Source organism: Panthera tigris, chromosome A1 (genome assembly GCF_018350195.1).
Source record: "Panthera tigris isolate Pti1 chromosome A1, P.tigris_Pti1_mat1.1, whole genome shotgun sequence".
Classification (NCBI taxonomy): Eukaryota; Metazoa; Chordata; class Mammalia; order Carnivora; family Felidae; genus Panthera; species Panthera tigris.
Genome location: NC_056660.1, coordinates 14939125 through 14963660, shown reverse-complemented (window position 1 = coordinate 14963660; position 24536 = coordinate 14939125). Strand labels below are relative to the sequence as shown.

At 38.6% G+C, this 24536-nt stretch overlaps 1 protein-coding gene across 3 annotated transcripts in view; it reads left to right on the top strand.

Moving 5' to 3' along the window:
• The first annotated feature begins 5742 nt into the window (after nt 1–5742).
• The window catches only part of CCDC169 (coiled-coil domain containing 169), a 46651-nt gene continuing 27857 nt past the window's right edge, over nt 5743–24536 (top strand). For all 3 annotated transcript variants that reach the window (XM_007097660.3, XM_042957235.1, XM_015544546.2), the window contains exons 1-4: nt 5743–5952; nt 7723–7802; nt 16217–16327; nt 16409–16449. In XM_007097660.3, the coding sequence (XP_007097722.1) occupies nt 5870–5952; nt 7723–7802; nt 16217–16327; nt 16409–16449 (315 nt within the window). In that variant the 5' untranslated portion in view covers nt 5743–5869. The remainder of the gene's footprint in view (nt 5953–7722; nt 7803–16216; nt 16328–16408; nt 16450–24536) is intronic.

Genomic DNA, 24536 nt, shown 5'->3' with positions numbered 1-24536 from the left:
ATTTCTCGATAGCTTTGTTTTCTTCAAAATTTTTTTCTATTCGCAATATATTTTAAAGATACAGAAAGATGAATTAAAAATTATAAGAACATCGATGAGGTGGGAAAAAAAACTCCAAGTAATATCTTCAAATGTATTCTATGTAAAAAGTTGTCACAAGTGAAGAAACTGATCACCTTGGAGAAGCTATTCATTGGAGGAAACAGTAACTAATGGAAAGTGTTCTTTGTACACATACACACACCAATCTATTTTGTTCAAAATTGGAAGCCGGCTGAAGAGCAAATTGTTAGAGTGTGCTATTAAAGAACCAAGATCTCTGTGATAAGGGACAGGGTCCTAGCATTTGCAGGTTTAAGAAGCTTCATAGACAATATCCCTGGTTAACAAAACATTGTTATTTAAAGAGTATCTGAGTTGGGACCTAAAAGAATGAGGTTTTGGTATGCGGTAGTTTTGTTAATTTAAGTTTTCTGAGTTAAAGCCACTCTGATGACAGGATTCAGAGTATAGCTGTGGAAGTGGAGTGGAGATTAAAGTGATGAGAGTTGCAAGTTGAAGGTCAAGGTGTGGGCAAGACTTCCAGTGGAAAGACCACTTTGATGTCAAAGTCAGACAATGGATGACTGTGAAGTCTTTGGGAAGTGAGGAATAGATGGTGTTACATCAGGAAGGAATGCCCATTTATAACTGCACCAAAATTAAAATACCTAGGAAAACACTTAACCAGGAAGGTAAAAGGTCTGTATTCTGAAAACCATATAACACTGAAAGAAATTGAAGATAACACAAATGGAAAGATACTCCATGCCGGTGGATTGGAAAAACAAATACTGTTAATATGTCCATACTGTCCAATCTACAGATTTAATGCAATCACTATCAAAATACCAACAACATTTTAGACAGAACTAGGATAATTCTAAAGTTTGTATGGAAACACAAGACCCTAGCTAGCCAAGCCATCTTGAAAAACACAAAACTGGAAGCATCACAGTCCTAGATTTTAAGATGTATTACAAAGCTATAGTAATCAAAATACTATGGTACTGATGCAAAAACAGACAATGGGACAGAACAGCCCAGAAATAAACTCATGATTACATTTCACAAAAGAAGCAAGAATATGCAATGGGGAAAAGACAGTCTGTTCAACAAATAGTGGTGGGAAAATTGGACAGCTACATGTGAAAGGATGAAACTGGACCACTTATACACAAAAATAAGCTCAAAATATATTATAAAGATCTAAATGTAAGATCTGAGGGGCACCTAGATGGCTCAGTGGGTTAAGCATCTGACTTCAGTTCCGGTCCTGATCTCGCGGTTCATGAGTTCCAGCCTCACACCGGGCTCTGTGCTGACAGCTCAGAGCCTGGAGCCTGCTTCAGATTCTGTGTCTTCCTCTCTCTCTCTGCCCCTCTTCTGCTCATGCTCTTTCTTTCAAAAATAAAAATAAAACTTTAAAATAAATAAAACTTTAAATAAACTTTTAAGAAACTTTAAAAAAACATTTCTTAAAAGAAATACGACCCGAAACTATAAAAGCCCTATTACATCAAAATAAGCAGTACAGCAAAAGAAACAGTCAACAAAGCTAAAGGTCAGTTTATGGAATGGGAGAAGATATTTGCAAATGACATATCTGACAAAGGGTTAGTATCCAAAATCTATAAAGAACTTATAAAACTCAACAGCCAAAAACACAAATTTTCCAATTTATGGGTTTTTTTTTTTTTAATGGTTATTTTTGAGAGAGAGAGGGAGGCACAGAATCTGAAGCAGGCTCGAGGCTCTGAGCTGTCAGCACAGAGCCCAACATGGGGCTCGAACTCACAAATCGTGAGATCATGACCTGGGCCAAAGTCAGAGGCTTAACCTACTGAGCCACCCAAGCGCCACTAAATTTTTCAATATGAACAGATATTTCTCCAAAGAAGACAACAAAACTGGCCTAGATGAGATACCACCTAACACCTGTCTGAATGGCTAAAATAAAAAAAACACAAGAAACAAGTACAGCAAGGATTTGAGAAAAGGGAACCCTCATGGATTGTTGGTAGGAATGAAAACTGGTATAGCCACTGTGGACCACAGCATAGAGATTCCTCAAAAAACTAAAAATAGGGGCGCCTGGGTGGCTCAGTCGGTTGAGCATCTGACTTCGGCTCAGGTCATGATCTCGAAGTCTGTGAGTTCAAGCCCCGCGTAGGGCTCTGTGCTGACAGCTCAGAGTCTGGAGCCTGCTTCGGATTCTGTGTCTCCCTCTCTCTGCCCCTCCCCTGCTCATGCTCATGCTCTTTCTCTGTCAAAAATAAATAAACATTAAAAAAAAAAACAACTAAAAATAGAACTACCATATTATCCAGTAATTCTACTACTGGGTATTGACCCAAAGAATGCAAAAATACTAATTTGAAAAGATATATGCACCCCCATGTTTATTGCAGCATTATTTACAATAGCCAAATTATGGAAGCAGCCCAAGTGTCCATTGATAGATGAATGAAGATGTATATATATAGAATGCAGAAGTACTCAGCCATAAAAAATAATGAAATCTTGCCATTTGCAACAACATGGATGGATCTAGAGGGTATAACACTAAGTGAAATGTCAGAGAAAGACAAATACCATCATATGTGGAATTTAAGAAACAAATGAGCACAGAAGAAAACAAAGAACAGACTTTTAAGTATAAAGAACAAACTGATGGTTACCAGAGGGAAGGTAGGTGGGGGGATGGGTAAAATAGATGAAGGGGATTAAGAGCACACTGTGATGAGCACTGAGTAATGTATATAATTGTTGAATCACTATATTGTACACCTGAAACTAATATACCGTATGCTAACTTTACTGGAATTAAAATTGAAATTAAAAACAATTTAAAAGCCATGCATATCAGAGGAGTGAGGGTTTTTTTGTAATCTTTTAAATTATTTTTTTAATACAATTTATTGTCAAGTTGGCTAACATACAGTGTATACAGTGTGTTGTTGGTTTTGAGGGTAGATTCCCATGATTCATCACTTACATACAACACCCAGTGCTCATCCCAACAAGTGCCCTTCTCAATGCCCATCTCCCATTTTCCCCTCTCCCCCCTACCCCCATCAACCCTCAGTTTGTTCTCTGTATTTAAGAGCCTCTTATGGTTTGCCTCCCTCCCTCTCTGTGACTGTTTTTCCCCCTTCCCTTCCCCCATGGTCTTCTGTTAAGTTTCTCAAGTTCCACATCTGAGTGAAAACATATTTCACTTAGAATAATACCCTCCGGTTCCATCCACGTTGATGCAAATGGCAGGATTTCATTCTTTCACATTACCAAGAGAAATATATATTTATAATATGATGGACATTTAGGTTCTTTCCATAATTTGGCTGTTGTTGAAAGTGCTGCTATAAACATTGGGGTACGTGTGCCCCTATGAATCAGCACCAGAGGTGTGAGTTTTTACATGAAGATGGAAGAGTAGTGATCTGGAAGTAGCATTACAGGTGGAGAGAGTTCTTGCTCCTCCTGACCCAAAGAAGCAGGGGGTTCTACAAAGAAACCAGAGAACAAAAACATCAATTCTCGGCTTTTGATATTTCAAAAGCTATTGTTTAGGTGCAAATCATAAAGATTTGGAAGAATAGATAATACATGACTATCCCTCTACCATCCCTATCTCTCTCCCACCCCCACTCCTATAAGTCTATAGGAGAGTCTATAAGAGAGAAGAACTGAGAACTCTGGCCAGGGAAGAAAGGAGAAAGCCCCTAAGGCAGGGAATAGACGCCGGTGAGTGTCTGAGAGGAGACCTGCAACTTGCTCCCCACAACCTGTCCCAGGCTGAGCACAAAAGTGGGAGTGCAGGATTTGCCACACCACTTGAGTAATTGACAGAATTCTTTCATATTACACTTCTTTTTATGTTTTATTTTTATTTTTTTAAGGTTTTATCTTGAGAGCAAGCAGGAGAGGAGAGGAGAGAGAGAGAGAGAGAGAGAGAGAGAGAGAGAGAGAATCCCAAGCAGGTTCTGCACCATCAGTACAGTGCTGGGGGGTGGAGAGCAGGGCTTGAACTCACAAACTGTGAGATCATGACCTGAGCCAAAACCAAGAGTTGGATGCTCAACCAACTGGGCCACCCAGGTGCCCTTCATATTACACTTCTTTTTAAACTAACTGTAGGTTTTATTTTTTTTAAGTTTATTTATTTCCTAACAGAGAGAGAGAGAGAGAGAGAGAGAGAGAGAGAGAGAGCTAGGGAGGGGCAGAGAGAGAGGGAGACACAGATTCCGAAGCTGACTCCAGACTCTGAGCTGTCAGCACAGAGCCTGATGCAGGGCTCAAACTCATGAACCGTGAGTTCATGACCTAGGCTGAAGTCGGACGATTAACCGACTGAGCCACCCAGGCGCCCCTGTAGGTTTTATTTTTAAAGCAGTGAACATATTTAGCATCTCTTTGTACGTAATTGATATTAATTGCAGTGGTTCTTCAAAATGCTTAAAATTCTCTTTTGCCTACAAAATCTGGGTTGTTCTTTTGGACATTAAACATGTTATCCATCAAATGTGTTACTTACTACATTTATGTTCTATTCAAACAATTCAATTCCAAACTGTCCCCATGCTTAAAATATCCCCCAATATAGAGATTTTTAAACTTCCTGAATCTCTTTTCTCCTTTAAAACCTACTTTCTAATTGAAGACTTTACTTAGCTGCAGCACACATTTAATGAACAATTCTATTTTATACAAACTTTAAGTGTAGCAACCATAGGTCGAAAACTTTTGCTATTTATATTTTTCCCATAAATTATCAACTTTGCAAAAATATGCTGATAAGCAGCAACCAAATGAAACAAGCACTTACCACATGTGCTTTTTATGCTTAAAAAAGAAATTGTCGTTTATTAGCATAACCAGTACATAACTACTAAGGGTCCCTCTTCTCAGCACTAAAGATGAAGCAGTAAGCAAAATAAATTCTGTACCAGAGTACTAGTGCTGATTTCTGTCAGACAACAAGGTCTCACATTCACACTTCTCAAACTGATTCACAGTAGGGAAAATGCACCAGAGAAGTCAAAGGAAAAGGCAGATCAATCTTTCTAGTCAAAGATGGATGGGAGCCAGGGATAATACTGAAGCACAGACCTATCAGGAGCAGAATGCAAACTTTGTGATTACAAATATAAGCTTGAAATTTCAAACTGTAGTGGGCAGCTCTGAGCTATGTCCATGGACAATCAGTCCCCAGATTTGTCAAAACTCAAAGACAGAACAATCTGGACTGGAAACTCAGAGGTCAGGCAGTGCCTTCTCAGGGTCTGCTCCTCCTCACGCTTAACCAGAGCCTTTGGTACTCAGTAAACTGAAGCAAAGAAAGACACAACCATTCTTGGATTCCGCATTTCCCTAACAAGGGCTAAGAGTAAAGTGAAGAGTGGGCTTGGGTCAGTGTTTAAAACAGCACTAGAGCCAATGGTTCCTTACTCTCTTGCAGTTGGCCACGTGGCTGGTGCACGTGCCCCCTCCACCAGTTTGGGAAAAGGAATGAGGCCGCAGGTTTCGGGCACTGAGGAACTTTTCTCGACGAAGTGTTCCCGGGGCAGCGAGACCTCTTTCTGTTTTAACAGCACTCCAAGGCTCAGCCTACGTACTGCTCCCCGACTCGCTCGGAATGCCCTTCGCGGCTCCCGGGCAACGCCCTGTGACGTCACCGCGAGGCGCCGAGAGCGGGCGACTGTGAATCAGTAAACCTTAGTGACAGCTCGAGACAATGCCCTCACGCTCCCAGCTTCTGGGAGGGTGTCAGGTCTTGTGGTGTGAGCTGTAAGAGGGGAAGGGCGTGGGACGTTTCTGAACTGACACTATGGAGGAAGGAAGAGGCGCCAACTTCGACGGCGTGAGCACCGACCGCCTTGAAAAGGAGTTACTGGAAGAAATCCGTCAGAAGTGAGTTGAAGGGCGGCGCGCGGACTTTCGCGCACGTGTAGGGTTCAGGTACACGTAGCTCAAGGAAATGCTCAAGGAGCACAAGGACTGTGTGTGCTCCGCCCTTCAAAGCTGAACCCCCTGAGGTCAATGTGACACAAGCAGTGTGATTAATACCCGCGGAGATCAGGCGACATCTAAAATCAGTGTTTTATAGGAAAGATTCATTTGCTTCTTTGATTAAGCATTTGGTATTAGAAACAGGCAGATTTTGAGATAGGATTTTCTGTCTTTAGGATCAGATCAGATGGGAGTGTATTGTGTGCGTATACTGTAATGCTAACCTATGTGTCTGGTTTTCATGTTCCACTAAATTCAGCTTTTCTGTTTCAAATTCCAAAGGTTTTGTTTAGTTATGCTTATCTTTCATCCCATCCCTTTAGAAGAACTTAAAAAATGGTGGCATTTTGTAAAAATGACGCCTCTCCTATATACTTAAAAATACTCAATATTATACTTCATATTAAATCTTTGAAACACTTTAAGTTTTTTTTTTTTTTAATAACCCCAGTCCCACCAGCCAGCCCCACAAGATTTAGACCCTCTTATGTGCCCTAAAGCTTCCTGAGCTTTCCTCTATTGGCTCCAGCCACACTATTTTAGTTAGTTATTTCTTGATCTGGTACTAAACCATAAACATTCTGGGGACAGGTTGTATATTCCCTTAGGCAGTAGACTCTAAGAGCAAGTACTTAGAGGAATCCTGCATAAATTCAAATCCCAGCTCTTATCACTTAGTAAGTACCTGATCTTGGGCCAGTTAATGAACCACTAAGCTTCAGTTTTCTGAACTCTAAGATAGGTGTAAGAACTATTACACTTGATGTGGTTGTTGGCAGGATTGAGTGAAAAGAATGTAAAGCACTTCTCATCCGCTTATAATAAGCATTCAGTGGAAGCCGCTGCTGTTACTATTGTTCAGTTCACTTATTCACTGTAGTATTTTAAGCATTTGGCACAATGCTTTGACATAATAGGCAACCAAAAATACATAGTGCATAAATGATTCGGTCATCAAATTAAAAAAAAAACATTTTTATGTTTATTTTATTTTTGACAGAGAGAGAGAGAGACAGAGCATGAATGGGGGAGGGTCAGAGAGAGAGGGAGACACAGAATCTGAAACAGTCTCCAGGCTCTGAGCGGTCAGCACAGAGCCCGATGCAGGGCTCGAACTCTCGGACTGTGAGATCGTGACCTGAGCTGAAGTCGGCCGCTTGACCGACTGAGCCACCCAGGTGCCCCTTGGTCATCAAATTTTAATAGTTAATGTGCTAATTTACTAATGTCCTAAATACATCATCTCTGGAATGCTATTTGTATGTGTGTGTATATGTGTGGGTTTTTTTTTTTTATTAGTGTTTCTTTTTTCCTCTTTGTTTCAGATTATCAGTTGTTACCTAGCTATTCCGTTCTCCAATAAATTGCAGTTCATTTGCTGGTCTTTGAGAAGCCAGATAACAACTTCTTGGGATGATATTTAAGTTAAGAGTAAAGGGTTTCTAATGGTCTAATGGAGGCCTCTGAGCCTTAGTGCATATTAGTGCATATTAGTGTCCTTGTCGACCTTGGTAATCAGAAGCCTCCATTTGCCTGATTTCTGATTGTCAACCATGCCTTCAATTAGAGACATTTCATAATAAATTGTTCCTAAAGTAGTTGTGCATTGATATGTGTTATTCTTTTCATGTTATAATTGGATCATAATTAACAAGATATTTGTAATAATAGGGATATAGTGCAACTATCAATGCTTGAAATAATACACAAGATAGAGGAACTGGAAGCCAAACTCAATACTGATGACAAAGGTATGTAAATAAATATTTTTATATGTGACTCTGGTATAATTATTGTTTATTTTGCCAAGATACTGGTAGTGCATTAAATTAAATACAGGAAATAGTAGTACCAAGATCTCAGCACTGCTTTTTGGCAGCATTAATAATAATTTATTAATTATTAGGCTTTAAAGCCAATATTTTCTTTTTTTCAATTTTTTTATGTTTATTTTTGAGAGCGAGAGTGAGAGAGAGCATGAGTTGGGGAGGAACAGAGAGAGAGAGGGAGACACAGAATCCGAAGCAGGCTCCAAGCTCTGAGCTGTTAGCACAGAGCCCAATGCAGGGCTCGAACCCACGAACCATGAGATCATGACCTGAGCCAAAGTCAGATGTTTAACCAACTGAGCCACCCAGGCACCCCTAAAACTAATATTTCCAATGTCAAACGTGTTACTGCATAATTATTCACCTACTTACAACCTCAAAATGTTCATTAGTTAGCAAAACTTTTGTTACATGACATCAATACATTATTGTTTTTGGTAGATAATAAAATACAAGTTTTCTATTTAACTTAATACCTCTCATATCTTAACTTCTGTATTTGGCCATAACTTTAAAATCTTTATCTAGGTTTTGGCTATTTGTGTTGAAAGAATGGTGGACGAGCGCTGTGCACACACACACATCTGCACACTCACATACCCACATATCTTTAAAACTTAAAATGTATGTAAGATACTAATTCATTCCACAAATATTGCGACCTGCCATATTTCAACACATTGAATGGAAGACCTTTCTTTTCCCTGTTCTAAAAAGGTTCACTGACTATTGGGAGAAAGTATCAAACTAAAATATGAATATGAGAAGGGATGTAACTTCTGCATGAGGAGGAAACCCAGTTAAGGGAACCTAACACAATTTAGATGAAGGCATAAAGACAGCCTTTCCAGAGGAGGCAGTGCTTGAACCGAATGCTAAAGAACAGTAGGGTTTTATTAAGCTTATGGGGGTGGACTTTGGTTCTTAAACCCATTTATACTTTTCTATTGGGGAAGCCATGAACAAAAAGAATTAGTAACTATATAGGAAATAAAATGCTACTTTTCTTAAGTACCCAAGGCTCTTTTAAAGCTTGATTGGAGAACACTTCTTTGTCCCAATTCTGAAGTAGCTTCCTACGTCTTCACATCTGGGCTATAACTATATCTGGGCTATAACTGGCTCTGTGGCAGGCGGACTGGGAGTGCACTTACCAAGTAGGTGAAGTGGCAAGGCTAGCTGAATTTTCTCATCTATCCAGTTACAGGCAAAACGGGTCACCCTCACAGATATGCATGCAATGAATAACCATGCCCACTAGTAAAATGTAAGCCCAACAAATTGTATTACGAGCAAATCTTCTCATGGGGAGGAGCTGGATTAAAAAAAAGACAACATACAAGAAGTTAAACGGCATTCCCTACTAATGTAATGGGAAATACATTAGTAGCCAAGATGATAGACAAAAGGTCCATATTTTGACTACATTTATATCCTCTGCAATTCAATTAGAAAAAAATGAAGTTCTCAGTAATAAATATGAGTAGAACAGAGAGAATTCATGAGTATGGAAAATATCCAACTTGTTTTTTCCTCAAAGAAATTTGAATTGAATTGAAACACATACAATTTGTTGCCTACTGAAGAAGTAGAGTTTTTGTTTGTTTGTTTGTTTGTTTTTTAAGTGAAATTGGAACTTTATACATTACTGTTAGCAATGTAGTGCTACCCTTTTGGAGAACAGTTTTGTGGTAAATTGCTGCTGCTGCTGCTGCTGGTGATGGTGGAAAAGAAGAAGAATAAAATAATGACAATATCAACTAACTCTTAAAGCATTTTGTGTGTGCCCTGCACTGTTCTGAGTATTTTGTATATTTTAATGAATCCTCCCAATATCCTATAATTTAGGAACTTGAATTGTCCTTGTTTTATTTCATTATTTTATAAAGTTTATTTATTTATTTTGAGAAAGAGAGTGTGTGCATGAGCAGGAGAGGGGCAGAGAAAGAGAGAGAAAATCCCAAGCAGGCTTCTTACTGTCAGCACTGAACCTCACTCGGCTCAGTCTCACGAATTGTGAGATCATGACCCGAGCTGAAATCAAGAATCGGACAAAGTTTAGCTGACTGAGCCACCCAAGCACCCCTGACCTTATTTTAGATATGAGAAATTGAGGTGCAGGATAGGTAACTTGCTCAAGATCACATAAATAAGCTAGCGGGTGGTAGAGACATGACTCAAAACTCACTAGTCCTACTTTGGGGATATTTTTCCTCATGAAATCTGAAAATTTGGTGGGGAGTCAGCTTCACCATAGGAGTTGCTCTTTGCCTCATTGTATCCTCTCCTTTGTTGACACATAGGTATTTTTGTTCATGCTGTTCTTGCTGCTTGAATATCCTTTCTCACCTCCTCTGGCTTGGAACAGGTGCCATTTCCCCCGAGAGCATTTCTTGACCCTCTTCAATCTTGACCTCCCTACCTCTCAGCGGCTTCTGCCACCTTCCACATTGGATGTCCTTTTGTATGTTCCATCGCATCCACTTAACCAATAGTCTCAAATGTTCTGGCTGTATGTTTCCCCTCACCACCACTGTCCTACTGCTAATTGACTGCTGGGGCTGTGTCTATTTTATTTTTGTATCCCTAGTGCCCAGTACAGTGTCATATATTAGGCTTTTTCCTTTCCTTGTTATCATTTTCTTATTTTACAGAGTCTTTTCAAGTCAACATAACTTCATCACTATTATCATTATAAATACAATGACCAATACAATTAAATATGACTGAACTTAATAAGTCTGTGTAGGGTCAAGTTTCAACCAATTCAACTGTGTTCTTTTTTAACACTTTAAAATGTATTATTTGGCATTGTTGCTTAGTGGGCTTTGTTTTTGTTAACACTGCTATCTCTCTTAGACCCCCCCCCACCCCCCCAAAAAATCCACATCTAAAAGATAGGGTTTCACCTAATTTTCTCTTGCTTTATGAACTTCCTCTTACAATGTCAATTCATAAAATTGACCATGAATCAAACTTCTAGAATGTTTCCATTTTTGGTTTGATTTTGCTTTTTCTTGTACTGATCCTAGACAAGATCCCTCTTTGAGATTGCAAAGCAATTTTATTTTTCCTTTACAAATTAGTGCTTATTTTTTGTTTGTTTTTAGAGTTACTGAAGGAGTATTACTCAGGATATTTTTCCACCAAGAGACACAAATGTTTCTGCTAAATTTTTATCCTCAATGTATTTTATTTTATTTTTGTATTTTTAATTAATTAATTAATTGAGAGAGAGAGAGAGAGAGAGTGCAAGCAGGGGAGGGGCAGAAAGAGAGGGAGACAGGGGATCCAAAGCAGGCTCTGTGCTGACAGCAGAGAGCTCAGTGAGGGGCTTGAACTTATGAACCATGAGATCATGACTTGAGCTGAAGACAGAGACTTAACCGACTGAGCCACCCAGGTGCCCCTCATCGTCTGTATTTTATTTTTTTAATGTTTATTTTTGAGGCAGGGGGAGAGAGACAGAGAGGGAGTGGGGGTGGGACAGAGAGAGAGGGAGACACAGAATCCAAAGCAGTCTCCAGGCTCTGAGCTCTCAGCACAGAGCCTGACATAGGGCTTGAACTCATGACCTAAGCCAAAGTTGGACACCCAACTGACTGAGCCACCTAGGCGCCCCAGTCTGTATTTTAAATACTGGTGTATTATAAGTGTATTGTAGGCGGGGCGCCTGGTTGGCGCAGTCGGTTAAGCGTCCGACTTCAGCCAGGTCACGATCTCGCGGTCCGTGAGTTCGAGCCCCGCGTCAGGCTCTGGGCTGATGGCTCGGAGCCTGGAGCCTGTTTCCGATTCTGTGTCTCCCTCTCTCTCTGCCCCTCCCCCGTTCGTGCTCTGTCTCTCTCTGTCCCAAAAATAAATAAAAAATGTTGAAAAAAAAAAAATAAGTGTATTGTAGGCCTTGATACATTGGCTGCTGTTGTGCTCAAGATCAGGAAGTGTCTATTTTGATGTCGAGTTTATTGTGGCTGTCTCAAAGATAGCACTACATCTCTTATTTGGGTTAGTTTCAGATGTCTCTTAACTTCCCTTAGTATCAAGACTATTAAAAAAAACTTGCTATTTTTTTAAATTGTATTTTTTTTAATCTAAAATATTTTTGAGAGAGAGAGAGAGTGGGAGAGAAGGACAGAGTGAAAGAGAGAGGAAGAGAGGGAGTGAGGGAGAATCTCAAACACGCTACAGACTCAGTGCAGAGCCTGACACAGGGCTCGATCCCATGACCCCAAGATCATGACCTGAGCTGAAATCAAGAGTTGGACACTCAACCGACTGAGCCACTCAAACACCCTGAAAAACTTGCTATTTTTTACTGCCACTCTTCTTCCCTATTGAAAACATACTTTATTTATTTATGTATTTATTTTTTTAACGTTTATTTATTTTTGAGACAGAGAGAGACAGAGCATGAACGGGGGAGGGGCAGAGAGAGAGGGAGACACAGAATTGGAAGCAGGCTCCAGGCTCTGAGCCATCAGCCCAGAGCCTGATGCGGGGCTCGAACCCACAGACCGCGAGATCGTGACCTGAGCTGAAGTCGGACGCTTAACCGACTGAGCAACCCAGGCGCCCCTGAAAACATACTTTAAACATTATTGCATTTTAAAGATGGATGGGGCGCCTGGGTGGCTTAGTGGCTTGAGCGTCTGACTTCGGCTTAGGTCATGATCTACTGGTTCGTGAGTTCAAGCCCCACATTGGGCTCTGTGCTGACAGATCAGAGCCTGGAGCCTACATCAGATTCTGTGTCTCCCTCTCTCTACCCCTCCCTCGCTCGCACTCTGTCTCTCTCTATCTCTCTCAAAAATGAATAAACATTAAAATTTTTTTTTAAATAAATAAAGATGGATAAAGAATTATGCAAAAATTGTAAACCTTAATATTTTGGGTACTTTTGGGTTATCACAGAAGAAAGTGTGGTAGGGAAAGAAATAATCAGTGTGGTCCTTTTTCAAAAAAGGAAATACTTGATAAGTAGGAAGTTGATGTGATTTGTGGGAGCCAATGCTGTTTTGTGAAAAGTAAACAATTTTATTAATCTCCAGTTTTGTGGGCCTCCATCCACTTGTTAAGGAATCAGAAATTATAACACATTTTTGTATTAGCCATGTAAATCAGTGATGGCTGCAGGTTTTGGTAAGTTATATAGTCCTCATTTTTATGCACTTGAATGTTAATTGATTAATTGTTAATTAATGAATTATTAATAATGTACACATTGTCTTCCCAGGGTTAGGGACATAATTTACCTGGAACAAATCAATGTTTTATTTAACTGTTTGATAGATCTGTCTTGTCTTTTCCTGTCAGTTCAACAACAGAAACTGATCAGTTGGGCTCAGTTAGTTTATACATCTTAAGATTTTTCTAAAATAGATTCTCCTGTTTTCTGTGTCTTCTTCCTCATAGCAAGATCAAAACAGCAATGAATACACTCTCAGGTCAACTTTGGCAAAGTGGCAGTAATTAATGCAGGCAGGATAGATTAGATTTAGATATGAACTCATTGCAAAAATATCAAACAAAGGTTATTCCAAATTAACTCTGGACATCAGTCCCAGTGATTACCCAATAGTCTAGACAGCTTAAGAACAGTGTATTCTTTGCTCTGAACAGATTAATTTGTACTCTATTAAGAAGTTGACCTAGAATTAGCCAAGCTTGCTTTCATATCTGCTCTGGCTGACTTATCCATTAGGCACAGTTGGGACATTATTAAGGTCCCTTGATGTTACTTTTAGAGGCCAATGAGATACTTTATTTTAAAATCAGAAGAAAAAAATGAATATGATCCAGTCTGGATTATGTTTGTCTTTATACCAACATAGTAGTAAAATAGAATTTTTAATATTTTTTTTTTAATGGAGGAAGAGGCCCACTAAGGCAACAGGGTCAAGGTCCCATGAAAGTCCCAATGTGACCCTACTACAGTAGCATCAAGACTATTTTTTCTCCTTTTTTAATAGACACTACTGTTTTACAATTTTCTCCTTTAATTCAACAGTCAGTATGCTTACTCTTTGTCTTTTGTCCCCTACAATGCAGAGCCGTCTGTATACACTGAAGGAGTTACACATTTGAGTGTGTATGTTTGAGGTCAGTTCACCACACTGGGGGATGTGAACATTGACATCATTACCTCCAAGGCGTTGCGCTTATTAACATTAATACATGATAGTATACTATTAGGTTTACTTGCATTTGAGGATCTCTAGATCAGTAATATTTTTAAAGTGGAGGCAAACATTTATAAACTATAGTCAGATGTGTTCAGAATGACTTACGTTCTTAATGTTTCAGTAACTGTTCTGATTTTGCTCTGAAGTCCCCATTCCCATGGTGGGAAAAGGGGTCCCAACAAAGGGAGACTTCAGCTAGTTGGTTATACAGATAACTCCATCTATTTGGACTCTGGTATCTTTTGGATAAATGTTCAGTCTCTCTTCTCTTTCAGGCGTCTCTTCAGGCTTCTCTTTTCTTGTTCCCTAATGCATTTGGACTAATGACTTTCAAGTTCAGTTTGGGAGGGTGATTTGCTAGAGATGAGGGGGCTAAGGGAGACATGTGTGGCTGGGTTGAGAAAGTTGAGGCCAGTAGTATGTGCTACTACTCTTTCTGCTTAGACTCCTCTGTCAACTATTATGGAGCAGAAATCGCCTCATAAATGTAAAGCGCATTTAAAGTTTAGAAGCAAGCTATCTTTTTTTCTCTATATAAAGTGTGACTTTCAAGATAAAATAAAATTAGCTTTGGGCCCTGAAGCCGACCAAAGATGTTTAAATTCTAGGCTGTATTCTCCTCCTCTCCTGTAGCAATAAGACAAATGTTTTGCCCTAAATAGCCAAAGGGGTTTGGTGAAAGAAACCTGTTTACAGACAAGAGAAGATGCCTGAATAGGCAGCTACATGTATTTGCATAGCAATTAACAAGATACACTTTTGGGGTACCTGAGTGGCTCAGTCGGTTAAGTGTCTGACTCTTGATTTTGGCCCAGGTCATAATCTCATGGTCATGAGATCAAGCTCCACGTCGGGATCTGTCCTGGATGTGGAGCCTGCTTAGGATTCTCTCTCCCTCTACCCCTCCCCCGCTTGCTTGCTCTCTCTCCAAACAAGAGGGTACACTTTCAAGTCAGATAAAACCCAGTTCCCTCATCTGTTAGTTTTGTCATCTTAAGAATGTTGTTTGACATCTCTGACCCTTGGTTTCTTCATCTGTATAATAGGTAACTAAGTTTTTTAAAATGAGGAATAGTTACTTAATACATGTAAGGCATTGTGTACTTTATACATAGCAAACAGTCTTCAGAATTTGTTTGCAAAGGAAAGAAAATGAACATGACATTGGATGGAGGGTCAGTATTATTTATGCTGTTATGTATGGATATTTCAAGTTCCTATGAAAGAAACATTTTCCTGATAGTCCCTCTAATAGAACTCTGTATAAAGATACATGAGGAACTAAAGGACAAAGGGGTTAGGGAGTGAGAAGACCAGGAATCACATTAGTCCTAGTGAAGTCTGGCTGGGTGGTAATCCGACTGAGAATCTACTGTCTGCAATCTGAAAGATCCTACATAACAGAGAAATGCATACTTAAAAATTAGTTCACTCTAGGGGCACCTGGGTGGCTCAGTTGGTTAAATGTCTGACTTTGGCTCAGATCATGATCTTGTGGTTCACAAGCTCAAGCTCTGCTCAAGCTGAGCTGACAGCTCAGAGCCTGGAGCCTGCTTCAGATTCTGTGTCTCCCTCTCTCTCTGCCCCTTCCTTGCTCGCGCGCTCTCTTTCTCAAAATTAAAGAAACGGTTAAAAAAATAATAAAAAATAAACAAAATGAAAACCCCCAAATCTTAAAAAAAATATTACCTGTCTTTATATTATATTAGAATTAAGTTGTTATATTGACTTAGATGTGTTGGTAGATTATAATATCTATGAATTGCAGTTCAGGTTTATAAGAAGGATGTAAAATATTTTTTTTAAGTAATTTAATCAGGGGCACCTGGGTGGCTCATTTGGTTAAGTGTCTGACTTCAGCTCAGGTCATGATCTCATGGTTTGTGAGTTCAAGCCCTGCATCCAGCTGTGTGCTGACAGCTCAGAGCCTGGAGCCTGCTTCAGATTCTGTGTCTCCCCTCTCTCTGCCCCTCTCCTGCTCATGCTCTGTCTTTCTCTCTCAAAAATAAATTAAAACAGTAAAAAAAAATTAGCCACTCTAGTTCGTCTATATTGCTAACAAAGTCAAGTACAGTAAGATTGAGCCAATTAATGGTGGTGTAATGAATAAATGAGAGGTGGCAAAGTGATCTTGATTTTCCCCTCTTTTTCACTCAGGTGGTGAATGGAAAGTTCGTTATGAGACACAACTTGAACTGAATGATCAATTAGAAAAGCAAATTGTTTCTCTAGAAGAGAAAATGAAAAAAATTTGTGGAAATCCTTCAGGTACAGAAGCAACTATATATATGTTTTTAAGTTGATTTAAAAGTGATAGAATATTAATTGTTCATATTTGCTTTGTTGTAGATAGATTGTCTTTTATCCGTGTCTATGAAAAAATGCCAGTGGTGAGTAAAAGCTGGTTAAATAAGAAGAATAATTGAAGGAAAGAAATTATGTACTTTTTTAAAAAATAGATCCTCCCAAACATTTAAAGACTGTATCAAGTGACAAATAAAGTATTTTGTTCATTGGAACGGTTCCTAGAAGTAAGGAGTTCTGTAGCAAAATCTTCAACTTAATGTCCACCTTATAAAGCTGGGCAGGGTTGCAGGTACAACCAAAATGGAAGAAAAAGAATTTCAATAATCAGGCTGGGTGGAAACACAAGTGTGTTTATTCTGTAACCTAAAAGAGCCTATTAAACACAGAAATACAAATCTTTACCTACGTAAAAACATTTGCATTCCACTTCCTCTGGAATATACATATACACATGTATAGATATACATACATATATATTCACATTCACACACACACACACACACACACACACATACATACACACTATATATATATATATATATATATATAATCCAACAGAGAACCCACAAAATTACCCTATAACATGAAAGAAACCTCATTGAGCTTATCTACCTATTTTTTCTTTGGGCGGCCCTAATGACATCCTTTCCTCCTGATAAATTACTTAAATTCATATGTTTTATATTTTACAAAGAACATTTATTTGTTTTTCATTGATTTAAATGTTTATCCTTTAAAATGTAGAGAAGATCTGATGCATGACTTTTGCTGGGTCTAGAGCATGCTTGGAAATAGCCTTTTCTTTATAACTCATGCTGCATTTTTACTTAAGGAATATTCAGAAAAACATGGAAATATTATTAAAAATCAAGGGTACCTAATATGAAAATGAAAATATAATACTCACCTAAATTGGCAGGATTATAACTACATGAGATAAAATTTAATATTATTCCTTTTAATACCTGTGACACTAAGCTTAAAATGACTAAGTGAGGGGCACCTGGGTGGCTTAGTCATTTGAGTGTCCAACTCTTGATTTCAGCTCAGGCCATGATCCCAGGGTCATGGGATCCAGCCCTGCATCAGGCTCCATGCTAAGTGTGGAGCCAGCGTAAGATTCTCTCTCTCTCTCTCTCTCTCTCTCTCTCTCTCTCTCTCTCTCTCTCTCTGTCTCTCTCTCTCCTCCTCCTCCTCTGCCCCTCTCCCTCTGCCCCTCTCCCTCTGCCCCTCTCCCGCCGCCCTCTCTTCTATCTCTCAAAACAAAAACAAAAAAAATGACTAAGTGATTTGATCAAAATCACACAGTCTGGAAATGTGGAGGTCAATTCTCTTCCTCTAAAAAAAACTTATGCCCATTTGACTACACCATACTATGCCAACAGCCGTTCTCTACCACTTACCAGAAGTAACATGTTTTTTAATAGTGGTACATAGAGCACTAAACTGACTGCTATATTCACAGAGGTCCTGGGGACCAGAGCATTTATGGAGATTGCTCTTTGAATAACTGCAGACCTTTAGTGAAAAATACAGAAAAATCTTGTATTTTTTTAAATAATGATTCAGGAAAGAAATAATCTAATTTGTACACCTCCGTTACTTTCAACCCAGAAATAGCTTTATTACTATGGCTTGGAAAGTCAGGAACATAACATTTTTTTCCCCCTACCATAGAGTCATATCCCCATCTTGTGGTATTTAGAAATTGCTGCAAGGGCTATTTTAAGCCTTGTCTTTCTTAACTGTAGATAGAATTTTAATTCTACCTATAGAATATAGACTATAAAATATTCTGGCTCCCTGTTTCTTGATAACTTATCCTCAGTACTAGCTTAAGAAATTGGGTATCTCCAGCCTTATGGAGAGTGGCCACAGGAGCTGCTGTGCCATGGTGCAGTACTCTAGAGCAACCCAAGAAGCATTTGATTGGCTTTCTGACTGGTGCCTCAGACTCCATAACATACTCATGTTGACAAAAAATACATTTCTTCCCTTTGATGAGTTTGTGTTAATCTTGAAAAAAATACGGTCTTCTAAGAGGTTTAGCTCTGGAGACAGATAATTTTATTTCTTTTCAGTAAAGGACTGAAGACATTTTAGAAGAACCAAGAGTAGGGCCATGTACCAAGCAGAAAGGAAAGATAATGAAAGTGCAGCTCTTGAGGAGCTGGTTCTCTCTATTTTGGGGGCAGATGCCCTGCATGCATGAGTATTTAGGTTTTCTTACACATGGAATCTGGGAGGAGTTTGTCTGAACAGCAGCAGATTAGGAATCTAGCCAAGGAGCTGGTGATAGAAGTAGCCAACTACTGAGCAAAAAGCATCGGGATCCAAGAATCTGATATCCAATGACAAAATCTTTTATTCAAGGTTAAAAGAGAATATATTAAGTCTTATTCTTTATATAAAAACACTATTTATGAAATTCAGATATATACTCTATGAAATGCAGACATTTTTGGTTTCCTGTTAGGTTGATAATTGGAGAAAAGGGTTTAAATTGTTTTTTGGGCGGGGATAGAATATGAAATGAAACACTTTTTATAAATTTACTGATTCTTAATCTTTGTTGTAGATTGTTCAGTCTTTAGGAGTAACCTATACAGACATACGTAAGAAACTGATGTCAGTTTGAATACCAATTTTGACTAACTTCAAATTGCAAGTTTGTGTATGGGCAAAACAGGGGTGAATACTAATTTATGACCAATATATATGTCATTTAAAAAAATGTTATCATTTAGAAAAAAATATATAAAATATTAAGTAAGTACAAACTGGGTCATAAAAGTGGACTTGATTTTAGTATTCTAGAAAAAGTATTCACTTAAGTGAGAATGAAGTTCTGGTCCTTGTTCTGATACAGAATGGTCAAGCCCTCAACCTTTTTGAAGATTATTTTTCTCACCCGCAGGTACTATATAGATTAGGTAATCTTTAAAGTGCCTTTCAGCAGTATAATTTGTTAGAATTTAATTTTAGCAAGATATCTCAGTAAAGGGTTACATTTGGTTGCGTGTAAAAGAAAGGCTTAAACCAGTAAGGTGTTTGGTTTTGTTTTCTCATGTAACAGGAAGTGTTAGAGGGATGCAGTTGGGGTTGGTATAATGGCTCCTCCAGACTCTTGACTCTCCACTCGGTCCTTTAATGAGTGGTTTTTGTCCAGCATGGTCACAAGATGGCTGCTTCACTTTCTCACCTGCTTCACCTTCTCTTTCAAAGAAAGAAGTAGATGAAGGGAAAAGGGCAAAGGTGAAGGCCAGTCAAATCTGTTTTCTTTCAAAGTATTTTCCAACGTGCTGCACCCAACATCTCCCCTTACATCTCATTGGTTAGAACTGCATCATGTGGCCTCCTGTATCCTGAAGGAAGACTGAGAAATTTAGTGTTTTACTGAGCATGGTAGTAGGAAGAAGGGGAGAATGTGTATCAGTTATACAATTAGCTCTATGTGCCATACAAGATCATTTTCAATGAATACCATTCATTTTAAAGTAGTATGCATTCATTTAATATTATTCAGAAAATAAAAGACAAAGATAAGTATTAAGTCAAACATATCTACTGTTGGCCTCTTTTTTAAAAGTTTTGCATGCATGTATATTGATTAAAAATTACAGCCCGGGGCGCCTGGGTGGCTCAGTCGGTTAAGCGTCCACCTTCAGCTCAGGACATCATCTCATGGTTCTTGTGCTCAGGCCGGCGTTTGGCTCTGTGCTGACAGCTTGGAGCCTTGAGCCTGCTTTGGATTCTGTGTGTGTGTGTGTGTGTGTGTGTGTGTGTGTGTGTCTCTCTCTCTCTCTCTCTACCCCTCCCCCATTTGTGCTTTGTCTCTCTCTCTCTCTCAAAAATAAACATTAAAAAAATAAAAATTACAACCCAGTAAATAAATGAACCCCAAAAAAGGAAAAAAATAAGGGCATACTTTTTTTTTTAGTAAAAGATAAAAGATTTATTCGAAAAGAAACCAGAATATAAGGAAAGCATTTCTAAAATATATATTTTAGAATTTCAACCTTGTTTTGTGGATAATTTTGTATCCTGTAGTAGTCATGGACAATTAAACCAATGATTTTCTTATGTTATATTTTCTTCCTGTATATTTTTGAAAGCTACGTTATTTTCCATTGCATTGGATTATTAATATTCAATTCTTTTTCCCCATATTTGAATATGTTAGGTTATTTGTGGTTTTAATTTTGAATAGAATAAAACTCACAGAGGATAATCTGACAACCAATATATTCTAGTATTCGTAACTCTTTAGTTTTTGTCACTTTTTGATTTCAGTATTTTAATGAAAACAATCTATAGAGTCGAGGACCCTTTTGTTTCTCTCCCTGTCTCTCTCCCTTTGCTTCCTCTTTATAGGACAGTACTATCATGGATTTGGTATACATCATTCCAATTTATTTTTAAATACCTTTCTACAGATATTGTATCTAAAAATTCATATAAAAATATCATGTTGCACACATGCTTTTTTAAAATTCTGTCCATGTTAATACATAAGGATCTGATAAATTTTGTTTGCTACATAGTATTCCACTTTATATCTATATGTCTTCATTTGTTCCCCTATTTATGTACATTGTGGATTTTTCAAAATATCACTATGACAAACATTGCCACAGGGAACATGCTTAATACATGTCTTCTAGTGTAAAGTGTTCCTCTAGAGTTGGCTAACTTTTCTACAGAGGGCTAGATGATATTCTCAGCTTTGCAGGCCATATGATCTCTGTTTGCTGCTGCCATTATAGTGTGAAAGGAGCTGTAGACAATAACTAAATGAATAGGTAGGGTTTTATTCTAACAAATCTTGACTTATAAAAGCTGGCTACGGCTGGACTTGGTCTTCAGGCTATAGTTTGCTGGCTCTTGCTTTAGGTCAGTGGTCCTCAAACTTTGGTAGGTAACAGAATCACATAGGAAACTTCATAAAAATACAAAGGCCAGCCCTATCCTTCAACCAGCTTGCCATTTCTGAGTTCTTTATTAACTCCAGATAATTCAGATACACACCAAAGTTTGAGAATCACTGCTCTAGCGTACATAGAGTGAAATTTTTAGATCATGATATATGCATATTTTCAAAGAATGATAGAATCCCTCTGGATCAGTCTAAAGACATCTCAGGCCTACAGTTAGTTCAGTAGGTCTGGAATAAATACAAGAGGTGATGGGAGATACGACTGGAAATATAAGCAGGCCCTCGATAACACAGGATTTTGTATACGTGTGAACCTTTTTATATGTGATGGGAAGCTTTTGAAGTATTTAATATAGATTTTAAAAGCCTTTTACCCCCATGGAGAAAGGCTTTCCCAGGGTCAGTGAGATTTGAGGCAGGGAAACCAGTTAGGATACTTTTGTAGCAGTCCAGGTGAGGGAGGGTGAGTTGTTCAACTTGGGCAGTAGTATATGGGGATGGACCCAACGTGACAGATTTAAGAGATATTTAGGAATGTGGATTTCATGAGTACTTGGATGCTGGGGTGAGACTGGGAGAGGACTGGAGGATGATTAAGGGCTCTCGCTTGAACAATGACTACAGTGAACCAACACTGTAGGAATCAGAACTAGGTGGAGTGTTAGGAATTGAGTTTAGTGTTGTGTATGTTACATAGATGATAGTGGTCAGTAAACATCTGGACATGACTTTAGACCATGGAAAGTTGTCTTTCCGTAAAGAGAGATCATGGAGTCATCAGTGTCATTTGAAGTCATGAAAGTATGAGATTGTTCAGAAAGAAATACATGGTCTGAAAAGTAGGATTGAGGATGGAATCTTAGGGAATACTAACACTTAAGGTTTTAGCTGAGGAGGCAATTCAGTGAAGATAACTGACAAGGAAAACTATTGAGAAAGGGAGAAGGGAGAGCTGGAAAAGGGTGGCATTACAGAAGTGAAGGGAGAAGAAGGTTTTAATGAATGTTTAGCAGAAGAATGTTCTCCAGGAAATTTCAGGTGCAGGGTAGGACAAAGCACATGGTCCGAAGTTCCAGCACATTATTGATTCAAAGGGGAAAGAAGGTAAGCAAATGCTAATGACAAGATAGGATACTGAGAGAAAATGAGTGTAGTGAAAAAGCAGGGGTGAGACAGTTGGAGTCAGTGTAACCCACTTTACCCAGAAACATGGCTTTTAGAATTAGACTGCCCTGATTCAAATTCGGACTATGGGACACTAAGGAAATTATTTCATTTCTCTGAGGCTTAATTTCCTCATCTGTAAAATGGAGTTAATTAAGCCCTCTTGCAAGTTTGTCATAAGTATTATTAGAGTTATATATAAAGCCAATAGCATAATACCTGACACCGTAAGCACTTCTCTCAATAAAGTGTTAGTTCCTTTCTTCCCTTCCCTTGATAACAGGAACTTTAGAGGGAACTCTAAGTTTCATTAGAACAAAGTCTATTGTGAAATTAACCTTAGTACATTTCAAGAAAATAAGGGCAAGGGTAAGTTGTGCCATATGTTTTCACTTATTCAGCTGTGCTGTTACAGAGGTTGTGAATCTTCTGGTATCTTCCTAAAACTATAGTAGAATTCTATGGCTCCTTAGTACCTGTCCAGAAAGCAGGGGGCTCTTCAGGGATCTAAGAAAAAGCACAGAACTTTTACTTCTTTGGGGGTTGCTGAATGGACATTTTCTAACCTCTTCTATTTGCATCCACCAGAAGAACCTAGTGCTTACCTAATGTTCCCTCCAAGAATTTCCTGGTGTATTGAGCAAAGATCTGTATCCATTCACTCACTAGCAGACTAGAATCTATCTTAAGCATTCCAAATGACTGAAAGTTAATGATAATTAGGCTGTGTTGTCTCTGATGAGCAATAGCTATTTTTCAGGTTCTGACTTGGCACTCTAGGCTTCCTCATTAATCTCCAGTTAGAATACAAAGCTGAGAATTCAGCTGAACTCTTTATCAGAACTTTATGGCTCCTGGTAGATAGCCCCATAGGTAGTTCCCCAGTAATGTTTTGAGTACAACAACAACAACAACAACAACAACAGATTTAGGGGATATGTGTCCCTCAGAGAAAGAGTTACAGGGTAGTCTCTCTTGGGAAAAGTTACTATAAAGTCTTTATCAAAAAGTTCTATCGTATCCCTGCGGTCAACTCTATTGCATGGTGGAAGTCCTGTTCCTTGATTCATTAGCAGTCATAAAATTGATGACCCCTTATCTTATAGTCTGTTTAGGCTGCTATAAAAGAATACCACAGACTGTGTGGCTTAAAAACAACAGAGATTTACTTCTCACAGTTCTGGAGGCTGGAAGTCCAGGATCAAGACACCAGCAAATATGGTGTTTGGTAACAGCAGTTTCTGGTTCAGAGATGGCTCCTTCTAGCTGTGTCCTCACATGGTGGGAAGGGGCTTGGGAGCTCTGTGGGGTCTCTTTTATAAGAGCATTATCCTATTAATGAGAGCCCCACCCTCATGACCTGAGCATCTCCCAAAGTGCCATCATATGAGGCATTAGGATTTCAACACATGAATTGGGGGAGGTCACAGTCATTCAAACCATAGCACTTCTATTTCTCTCTGCTTCTTTTTCCCATCAGTGCATTCCCTTGTTTCTCAGTACATGCAGACAGCTTGGACCCTTACGGGAAACCTCTCACCAGAGCAAACACTCTGCCAGTCGGATGGATATAGCACAGAAGATCCTGCTCCTAAAGCCAACAAGGCTATGTGCTGATGGGAGACATGGAGGAGAAAGTATGGAAACAGAGAAATATTATTTAGGAAAATGTTGAGTTTCACATTAAATGTTCTCTGGAAGACTCTTGATTAATTTGTAGAATATCAAGTCATAGGAAATTAATTTGCTGAAATCTAAATCTTTGAATACATTCTTATGAAAATAACCTTAGTAACATTTTAAAGAATGTTCAATTAGTTAGAAACTAAAACTTATGAAAATGGTTTACATTTTGTATCATCATTGAAAATATATTCAGAAAAAGAATATGTTTAGGTCATAAGTTCATATGTATGGAAGATGCTACTAAAAGCAAATTTTTGATGACTTGGTAAATTTAGAATCCTAGGTGAATTGGCCTCTTTGCAAGTTAATCCTTTGGTCAGTTGACTTCTTGAAATGTTAATTTTTGGATATTTATCTAGTTTCCCTTCTGAAGTATGTTTCAGC